The sequence below is a fragment of the Nicotiana tabacum genome, chromosome 7 (assembly GCF_000715075.1).
Source record: "Nicotiana tabacum cultivar K326 chromosome 7, ASM71507v2, whole genome shotgun sequence".
NCBI classification, from domain to species: Eukaryota; Viridiplantae; Streptophyta; class Magnoliopsida; order Solanales; family Solanaceae; genus Nicotiana; species Nicotiana tabacum.
This window is the reverse complement of record NC_134086.1, coordinates 132,497,544-132,508,886: the sequence shown is the minus strand read 5'-3', so window position 1 is coordinate 132,508,886 and position 11,343 is coordinate 132,497,544. Positions and strand designations below refer to the sequence as shown.

The following is an 11,343-nucleotide window of genomic DNA, read 5'->3' as shown; positions in this document are numbered from 1 at the left end:
AAACACGTGCAAAGAGTTATAGTCTACAGCAGATTTTTCATACCATTTTTCAAATGGTGTCTTGCCATCAATAGCAGCAGATGGTAGACGATTAATGAGGTGGCATGCATATGTAATTGCCTCAGCCCAAAATTCTTTGCCCAAGCCAGCATTGGACAACATACACCGTACCTTCTCCAGCAAGGTCCGGTTCATACGTTCTGCCACTCCATTTTGTTGTGGTGTATGTCTAACAGTGAAGTATCGGACGATGCCATCATTTTCACAGACCTTATTGAAATGATCATTTTTGTAATCACCTCCATTGTCTGTGCGAATACACTTGATCCTCTTGCCTGTTTGATTCTCCACCATCGTCTTCCATTTGAGAAAAATTCCCAACACTTCATCTTTGCTCTTCATTATATACACCCATACTCTTCGGGAAAAATCATCAACAAAGGTTACAAAATAGTGCTTCCCACCCAATGAATGTGTTTTGGAAGGACCCCAAACATCAGAGTGTACATAATCCAAAATGCCTTTAGTATTATGGATCGCTGTACCAAATTTAACCCTTGTCTGTTTCCCTTTAACACAATGCTCACAAAACTCCAAGTTGCAAGCCTTTACTCCTTTTAACAATCCTTGATCTGATAGAGTTTTCAAGGATTTTCCTCCAGCATGTCCCAAGCGCATGTGCCATAGCTTGGTTGCTTCTGCCTCTTTGTCGTCACTGGATGTCACTGTCGCTGTCCCAATAACTGTACTGCCACGATAGCGGTACATATTATTATTCTTCCGATTAGCCTTCATTACCACTAGTGCACCGGAGCATACTCTCATCACTCCATTTTCTGCAATGATTTTGAACCCTTTTGATTCCAGGGCTCCCACAGAGATGAGATTCTTCTTCAAATCCGGTACATATCGAACATCTGTTAATGTTCTGATCATTCCATCATGGTTCCTTAATCGTATTGAACCAATGCCATATGAGGTAAGAGGGCTGTTATCCGCTGTGTGGATGACTCCATATTCTCCTTCTTGAAATTCCACAAACCAGTCCCTGTTGGGACACATATGATGGCTACAAGCCGAGTCCATCAACCATATGTCTGATGATGTTGATGACTCTGTTGTAACTAATGAGAAGTCTGAATCATCACAATCAGCTACATTTGAATCCATAATGGCCTTTCCATTATTATATTTGGCCTTATTGTTCAACTTCGTACAGTCTTTCTTCCAGTGCCCTTTTTCTCGACAAAAGGCACATTCATCTTTGCTGGGTCTGGATCTTGACTTGGATCTTCCCTTCTTTGTCCTCGTTTGATTTTGAGGACGACCCCTTACAAACAGTGCTTCTCCTTCTCCGCCCTTCTGTTTTTCTCGCTTTCTTTGTTCATAGCTGTACAAAGCCGAACAAACTTCTCTGAGAGAAACTTCGTCATTTCCATGGAGTAGAGTAGTTTCAAGGTGCTCGTACTCATCAGGAAGTGACGCCAACAACATCAAGGCCAAGTCACCATCATCATAAGTTGTATCCATATTTTGCAAATCTGTGACCAACTTATTGAAACTGGTGATATGTTCATTCATCGTGGTACCATGAACATAGGTGAAGTGAAACAGTCTCTTCTTCATGTACAATTTATTTTGACTGTTTTTCTTCAAAAATTTATCCTCCAGTGCTTTCCATAATCTACTTGCAGAAGTTTCCTTTGTGTATGGATATTTCTGCTCTCTAGCAAGGTAGGATCGAATGGTACCGCAAGCAACACGGTTGAGAATCTTCCAATCTTCTTCTCCAATAACATCTGGTTTCTTTTCTTCAATGGCCAGATCTAGCCCTTGTTGAAAAAGGACATCTAGAACCTCGCCTTGCCACATCCCAAAATGCCCGGACCCGTCAAAAATTTCTACCGCAAATTTCGCATTTGACACAATTCTTGTCATAAGCGAAGATGCCAATGATGACGTATTGTTGACACTTGATGTAGATTCTTCTTGTTTATTATCTCCCATATTTGACACAAATATTATTTAATAGCTGACGACACAAATCAAGATTATTTCCTTTCTGATGTAGAAGATCAGACTAAGCTGCAACTACAGAGCATACTCAGACAGAACCTTGACACAGTTACCAAGATAAATCTTTTCTGATGTGGAAGATCAGACTATGCTGCAACCACAGAGCATACTTAGACAGTACATTGGCTCTGATACCAATTGTTGCGGAAGCCAAATGTATAGAGTGTGAATAAGTCACAACTACTATACCAAATTTTATGACAGCCACCAAATAATAAATAAGACAACAAAGCAACAATAAAGGGAACACCAGAATTTACGAGGTTCGGCTAATTTTGCCTATTCCTCGGACACAACCAATATTTTATTCCACTCCAAAAATACAAGTGAAATAATACTAAAGAGAAAAGATACAAATGCCTTAAACAGATGAGAAGACAAATGAGAGGTGTGTTTAAAACCTAAACATTAAGCCTTCTTTTATAGGGGGAAAATCCCCCCAACTTTTGTTTTCCCACCGATGTGGGACAAACATTTTGTCAAATTCAACAGAATTGACCACATAGACAACAGGAGAAAATAAATTTGAAATGCATTTAATTGGCTATGATCAGCTTCCTTACTCATATCCTACAAAAAAAGAGGAAAAAGTATAATTGGATAAAGGCTTTTCTTAGTTTGAAATTTCAGAAGACGATGGCAAATGACTTTTCCAAGTCAGAGTCGAACATATGACCAATTCCTAAAGCATTTTAATTTTTAATAAACATATATACAGTCAAACCTCTTTATACCATCCTGGTTTGTTTCAAATTTTTTTGGACAGCTGCTATAGTGAAGTGCTGTTATAACATAATATAATATTCGGTCCCGAGAAAAACTCGATTTTTAAAGTGAATGACTATTATATAGGGATATTGTTATAGAGAGATATGTACTAGCGTCGTACACTTAATCTAAACGATTTATGTGGGTAAATTTTGATGATAGACAAACTCAACGTCAAAAAAGTAATTAGAAAGGCAATACACGAGTCTTATTAGGTTTGAAAACATACTATAACTATTGAGGTAATCATCTGATTGAAATCACTATTATAAATTGTAATAATACAACAACTATACGTAGCCAAAGTGTTTTTCTAAGAATGAGGGATTTACCTCATAAGAATGAGGGTTAATTACACGCACGCGGTGTTTATATCATACAAATGAAGAAGAGCAATGGATAAATGTTCGAAAATGACGTCTAGATTGACTCCAACTAAACATGAATAGCAGATAATGAATAAGTATTTTCAGAACCACTCCAACTAAGATTGACGTGTAGATTTTTAGAAAGGTAAAAGAAATATTCACTCGGGCCCTAAAATTATCCACGTAAATAAACTTGTGTAGACATTAATTACCGTAAAATTTTATCCGCATATATTATAGTTAAGTGAATTAATAAAACGAGAATACTTATTAATTAACTATAATTAAGTAAATAATATTATTTACAAACACATATTATGCATATATTAATTGTTTAATTCAAACACCTAATGCAGATACTCTGGGCGCGTAGGCAAAAAAAGAATAGGAAGATGAAGAAGAAGGAGAAGAATGAAGAATTGGCCAAACTTTTCGAAGGCTTTTGACAATAGAAGGGGAAAATTGAATACGTTGCTACCCAACATGTGCTAAAAATAAATCTTTTTTTAGAAGGATAATAAAGACGGACAGCTAGACAGGAAAGTTGGAATATAGATATGGCTTTTGTCTTTTCTTTTTTATTTTTTTCTTTATTCTCAACTACTAGTTCTTGCTATAAATATCAGACGTCCTAGTTAGAAACTGTACAACACAAACTCATCTAAGTTCTCTTTTCTTTTGTTTGAGAAAGTTATCAAATAGTATATCATGTTTCTGGGGAAGATTGTGGATGCAATTACAGGGAAAGATGATGGAAAAAAAGTCAAAGGAACAGTGGTTTTGATGAAGAAAAATGTATTGGATTTTACTGATATTAATGCCTCAGTTCTTGATGGAGTTCTTGAGTTCCTTGGTCGGAGGGTCTCTCTCGAGTTGATCAGTTCTGTTCATGCTGATCCTGGTGAGTTCTTCCTTTTATTAGTACTATATGTTTTTTAATTCCAAACTTTTAATCAAATAAAAGAAACTTATAATATAATATTCATAACTTCGCCAGGGATGATTGTATCGTCTCATATTAGCCAAAGATTTTGTAATAAAGAATATTTCACACGAAGGATTAACTCCATTAGTGAGTTTATTTAGAGTAAATCAAAATTAATGCAACACTTCAAATATTGAATATTTTAAAGAAAAAAAAAATCTCAAATTCAGCACCCTCTAAGGTCACTTATACTTATGATCACACGAGAACGAGAAAATATTGTAAAGGGTATCCCGGTGTACTAAGCTCGCGCTTTGCGCAGAGTCCGGAGAACAGAGGTGAAGCTACACTATAGTAAGAATGGTCAATTTACCACCCTTTGTCGGCAAAATTACACTGCGTATATAGGTAAATTAACTGATTTTTGAGACATATATACCATATATATGGAACACTTTTTATCAGGATTTTTTTTTACTTCTTACAAGTTTGAACACGTTGAGAAAATGTATGGCTTCGCCACTACCGGAGAAGGACCGGACCACAAGGGTCCATTGTACGCAACCTTACCCTGCATTTCTGCAAGAAACTGTTTTTACGGATCAACCCCGTGACCTACTTGTCACATTGCAGCAACTTTACTAGATTATTCTCAAAAGAATAAATTGATGCCTTGGGACATATCTAATTTAGATTTGGTTCTCGTGTGATCATAAAGTATTTTCAATGTGTATTAACTTTTGAAGCTGTCACTACTTTAGGGACTATCAATAAAGTACTCTCATTAAAGGTATGCCAAACAAAAAGTACCATATGATATTATGGATTACTTTATTGAGCTATTTCTTTTTATTTCAAAAACCTACAGTTTAACTAGGCCTAATGGTTGATTTAGTAACTTCAATAAGTATTGGAATCTTTACACAAATAGTCGATCATATTTATTATTTATTTTTTTCTAGTCATATATACGTAGATTGCTACCCAGTCCCATCATTTAGCTAGTCTTCTAGGGTGATTACGTAAAGACACAATTTATTATTGGTATCGAAGGACGCTGGTTCGGAATTATATGCATTTGAATTTGGAGTTTCTTTATTTTATTTGAAACAATTATTATACTTTGATATCATATCTTTTCTCTAAAATCTTGAAAATTTACTTAAAGTTATTAATCTATTTTGTACAGGATCCCTATATTGTGTGATGTCTTCTGTCCAGCAGTAACTTAATGCGTGGTGTTCGTTTGTGATACTACGTACATTTACTTATAAGAAGAAAAAAAACAATGACAAGTTAACGTAGAATATGCTATGAACACTTTCGTTGTTAAATGCGGTGCGTGTCTGTTTATGCATACATATGATAGTCTAAAATGAAAGTTTACTTAAGAGAAAAATTAGGGTGAAAAAGAGTATAAATTACTATTTAAAAAAAAGGTTTGCCTTGTTGAATTTGGTACGTGCTGTATTTATGCTGTTTCAGTTTTAGGCTATACATAATGAAAGTAGTTGAACTAAGTTTTCAAGAGTCCCTTTTTCCATTTCGTTGTCCTTTTTCTATTTGTGGGTTGATCTTAACCAAAAAGACATCATCCAGAGTAATGACGTAGTTTGAATTTGAAGTTTATAGGTTTTGAATTTATTATTGAATCATAGCTCGTCTTACGCAATTAAATATCAGTACATATTTAATAAAAAATTTAATACAAATACAAAATCTAAGCAAGAGTTACCGGATTCTTCTAAACCCGTATTGAATACTCTACCTCTGCCCCCTCATGTGGGGTTAAAATTAAAGTTATTGAGCATTTATTTTTACATCAACAAATCTTCTTAGTTTTTGAAAAATTATTATGGTCGAAAGATCTGAAGGGTTAAAAATATTTTTGCTGTTTAACTTCTTCTTTGATCACGAAAAGTATTTTGTGCAATTATTAAATATCATAGACTGTTTCTATAAAATAAATTAACTGATCTGTAAAATCAACCTAAAGGACTAAGTCATCAATACAACCTTTTAAATCGAACCAAATCTTTTTTTTCCCTTCTAATTTTTCAATTTAAAGAAGCCATTTCTACTCTTTGTTCATTTGAAATTCTTTACACTAAATCAAAACTTAGTGGAGAATCCAAACATATATACATGTGTACAGAAACCCTATTAATTGAGGAACATAATTTCTCAACCAGAAATAGAAACAAGTTATTTAATTTAAGGTGGTGAAGACCCCCACCAACCTATAAGCCCGTACAAATTAAGCTACATGAGTTACCAGTCTTAAAGTCTCTGTCTTTTATTTATTGAACTTTCAACTATAGGAGAAAGGGACAGTTTCATTTGTATTGTGTAGAAGAAATAATGAAAGAGAGAAGCATATGGTAAAGTGTTGTCAACTAGAATTAACGTGGCCTTAACTCAATCATACAGTCTAATGAACATATCTTCAAGAAAAGATTTATCACTGGTAAATTACTGATCACACACCTGGAACATTCTCTCTTTATACCGTTAGTTAGGGGCGATGCTAGAGTACAGATTACGGGTCAGTAGCTTTAGTTCAAACTTTATATTTATATTAGAAAATTCATTGAATATGACAAAATATTAATTTAAAATTCAGTAACTTAAGAATTACAATATCGAGCTCATAAGTTTCAAATCCCGACTCCATTGCTATCGTCACTGAGTTTGAAATGGACATTAATGTTATACATCTTCACGTTCTTTAAAATTTCTTGGATTTGTATGTGTGTGTATGTACATATATATTCGAATCTCATGTCAGTATAAATAATTAGGTATATGCTTTAATTTTCTGGAAGTAAATTTTACTGATCTGCATGGCCAGAATCACCAATTTATAGTTCCACGAAACGACCAAATATGAACCACTTACAGAGTTTTTGGTTATTATTTTTTCAAGATATGAAAAAGGCAGCCTACCAAATCTCAGACTATTGTAAAGTATTAAATTATTCTAGTTAGGACTACTATTATTTATTTGTTCAGCATTTCAGTCCGTAGGGATCCTCGGATGAGGTATTATATTTTATTTCTTGGCTTTTATATGTTCTATGACCACGAGTGGCAACTTGAGCCCAAACTCATTTGACCCGTCTAATCCGTTAAAGGTTGGATTGGTTATTGACCTGTCCATTTGTTGAACTCAGTCCATCTTGACGCAACTCATTTCAACCAATCAAAAATTGAACTGATTTTTAGCCCAAATTGATCCATGAGTAACTTTGCTAAAATATTTTTTTTGTTTGATATGTTATATACGACCATAACAAGAGAAAAAAAGTCTTATTTCATAATTAAACAATTAAAAAAAAATACATTAATTAAGGTTTGGTAAGAGTTGGACGGGTAGGGCTATGACCCAAATTTTAGCCCAACTTGACGCAGCCCATCTCAACCCAAATTATTTTTGGGCGGGTCATTATGACTCAACCCATTTTGACCCGCCCAAAATCAGTCCAACCTACCCATTTGACACTTCTAATTCTATCCTTCCTGTTTTCATGACTTCGATTAGCATATATTCTTGTTATTAACTTATAATATCATTTCTTAAGCCTAACCTAGATTGTAAGTTAATTATTACTACTTCACTATATAATGCATGTGTAATATGTGTATAATCCATGTATAAAAAGTGAATTTGTGTGTAACAATCCCTTCTTTATATCAATCCTAAAAGTAAAACTAATCTGTTTCTGAATTGGATATATTTGCAGCAAATGGTTTACAAGGGAAACGCAGCAAAGCAGCATACTTGGAGAATTGGCTTACAAACAACACCCCAATAGCAGCAGGTGAATCAGCATTTAGAGTCACATTTGATTGGGATGATGAGGAATTTGGAGTTCCAGGAGCATTCATTATCAAGAACTTGCATTTTAGTGAGTTCTTTCTCAAGTCACTCACCCTTGAAGATGTTCCTAATCATGGCAAAGTTCATTTTGTCTGCAATTCTTGGGTTTATCCTGCTAAAAAATACAAGTCACCTCGCATCTTCTTCGCGAATCAGGTACAACTAATTCATTCATTAACAATATAATGTAACAAGTAACAACACCTTTTAAGTGTTTAAAAACTTACTTTGCATTGTTTTAATGATTGATTCAGGCCTATCTCCCAAGTGAAACACCAGAACCGTTGCGAAAATGCAGAGAAAATGAACTAGTAACATTAAGAGGAGATGGAACTGGAAAGCTTGAGGAATGGGATAGAGTTTATGACTATGCTTACTACAATGACTTGGGTGATCCAGACAAAGGCAAAGAGCTTTCCAGGCCTGTCTTAGGAGGATCTTCTGAGTATCCGTATCCTCGTAGAGGCAGGACAGGCCGCGAACCAACCAAAACAGGTTTAAGACATTCACTACATACATTTCATTTGTGTAATTCAACAAGTATAATAGTCTCAACTTTTACTATTATATACACTTGACATTAGCTATTTACTCTCTGCAGATCCTAATTCCGAGAGCAGGATTCCACTGCTTATGAGCTTAGACATATATGTGCCAAGGGACGAGCGATTTGGTCATATAAAGTTGTCAGACTTCTTGACATTTGCTTTAAAATCCATTGTGCAGTTGCTTCTCCCTGAGTTTAAGGCTTTGTTCGATAGCACGCCTAATGAGTTTGATAGTTTTGAGGATGTACTTAAACTCTACGAAGGCGGAATCAAGTTACCTCAAGGCCCTTTGTTGAAAGCCATTACTGATAGCATTCCTTTAGAGATACTAAAAGAACTCCTTCGAAGTGATGGCGAAGGCCTATTTAAGTACCCAACTCCTCAGGTTATTCAAGGTAATTTTCTATATGATCAAAAACATTTTCAAAGTATTATTTCTCACGCCTCACCTTTTGGTAATCTAACTATTGTTGGTGTAGAGGATAAAACTGCATGGAGGACGGATGAAGAGTTTGGGAGAGAAATGTTGGCCGGAGTCAATCCTGTCACAATCAGTAGACTCCAAGTAAGCTTTAATTCCTCCAAATTGCTACTCTTTTAGGATATCAAGAACTTGCTTAAGTTTATTTCTGTTTTCGTGATACTTCGTGTATTTTGAAGATGTTGGCTTATGTAATATCTACAGGAATTCCCTCCGAAAAGCAAGCTGGATCCTAAAACATATGGCAACCAAAACAGTACAATTACCAGAGAGCAGATAGAGGATAAGTTGGATGGACTAACAATTGATGAGGTAATTACTACTTTTATTTTGATACTAGCTACATTCTTCAGTCAAGTTTTCTGAGTAGACTATGGTGACAAGAGTTGGTACTATTATATAACAGGCAATCAAGACTAATAGACTATTCATATTGAACCACCATGACATCCTTATGCCATACTTGAGGAGAATTAACACGTCGACAGACACAAAAACCTATGCCTCAAGAACTCTGCTCTTCTTGCAAGATAATGGAACTTTGAAGCCATTAGCAATTGAACTAAGCTTGCCACATCCAGATGGAGATCAATTTGGCGCTATTAGCAAAGTATATACACCAGCTGATCACGGTGTTGAAGGTTCTATCTGGCAGTTGGCCAAAGCATATGCAGCAGTGAATGACTCGGGCGTTCATCAACTCATCAGTCACTGGTAAGTTGGGTAAAAACACAACTTACCCATAACCAAACTAAATGTATTGTTAAATAATACTAATCAGAATCATTTGTTGTTATCTTCTCAGGTTGAATACACATGCAGTGATAGAGCCATTCGTGATTGCAACAAATAGGCAACTAAGCGCGCTTCACCCTATTTATAAGCTTCTCCACCCTCATTTCCGTGAGACGATGAACATAAATGCTTTAGCAAGACAGATCTTGATCAATGGTGGTGGACTTCTTGAGTTGACAGTTTTTCCAGCCAAATATTCCATGGAAATGTCAGCAGTAGTTTACAAAGACTGGGTTTTCCCTGAACAAGCACTTCCTACTGATCTCATCAAAAGGTAAATAAAAACCCACAAAATCCTTATAGACTTTGTACTAAATACATAACATAAATTGATCACTAAAATAACATTTTTGGTGGTGTTTTCTTGCTAACATGACCATGATGTTACTCAATTTTAGAGGAGTAGCTGTTGAGGACTCGAGCTCCCCACATGGCATTCGCTTACTGATTCAGGACTATCCATATGCTGTTGATGGGTTGAAAATATGGTCAGCAATCAAAAGTTGGGTAACTGAATACTGCAACTATTATTACAAATCAGATGATGCGGTACAAAAAGACACTGAACTTCAAGCCTGGTGGAAGGAACTCCGCGAAGAGGGACACGGTGACAAGAAAGATGAGCCTTGGTGGCCTAAAATGCAGACAGTGCAAGAACTGATAGACTCTTGCACCATCACAATATGGATAGCTTCAGCACTTCATGCAGCAGTCAATTTCGGGCAATACCCTTATGCTGGTTATCTCCCTAATCGTCCTACATTAAGCCGAAATTTCATGCCAGAGCCAGGAAGTACCGAGTATGAAGAGCTCAAGACGAATCCGGACAAAGTGTTCCTCAAAACAATCACTCCACAGCTGCAGACACTGCTTGGAATTTCCCTCATAGAGATCTTGTCAAGGCATTCTTCGGATACACTTTACCTCGGGCAAAGGGAATCACCTGAATGGACAAAGGATCAAGAACCACTTTCAGCTTTTGAGAGGTTTGGAAAGAAGCTAAGTGATATCGAGGATCAGATAATGGAGATGAATGGTGATGAGAAATGGAAGAACAGGTCAGGGCCTGTTAAAGTTCCATATACCTTGCTCTTCCCCACAAGTGAAGGAGGACTTACTGGCAAAGGAATTCCTAACAGTGTGTCAATATAGAACTTTAATTCAATATAAAAGTATATATCAAATCCGCGTGTTGTTATTGTTTCTTTATATTCCTAATAATAATAGAAAATAAAATCTTTTATCTGTATTTCAAGGAAGTTCCATCTACAGCTAAAGGATGTAATGCTGTAGGCTCTTCTGTTGTGTAAGTAATGCATTTGTATCAACAAGTGCCCACTTCTAAATTGTGTACTATAAAGTACTGTATGCTATATATCCAGTTTTTGTTTCTTCTTGTTCAATTAAAGTGCAGCTGACTGTGGCAAAACTGCAAGAGAAGAATCTTGTTTTTCGAATTAATTCTTTCTTTAGGCATCTTCCCTTATCTAGATAAGCCTACA

General features: G+C 35.7%; 1 protein-coding gene across 1 annotated transcript; it reads left to right on the top strand.

Moving 5' to 3' along the window:
* The first annotated feature begins 3,846 nt into the window (after positions 1-3,846).
* Positions 3,847-11,273, top strand: LOC107830099 (putative linoleate 9S-lipoxygenase 5). The gene is made up of 9 exons (XM_016657582.2): positions 3,847-4,113; positions 7,881-8,173; positions 8,272-8,512; positions 8,619-8,960; positions 9,045-9,130; positions 9,251-9,358; positions 9,453-9,760; positions 9,852-10,115; positions 10,240-11,273. Exons 1-9 carry the CDS (start codon positions 3,921-3,923, stop codon positions 10,991-10,993), a joined length of 2,589 nt encoding a protein of 862 aa, XP_016513068.1. The 5' UTR covers positions 3,847-3,920; the 3' UTR covers positions 10,994-11,273.
* The last annotated feature ends 70 nt before the right edge of the window (positions 11,274-11,343 follow it).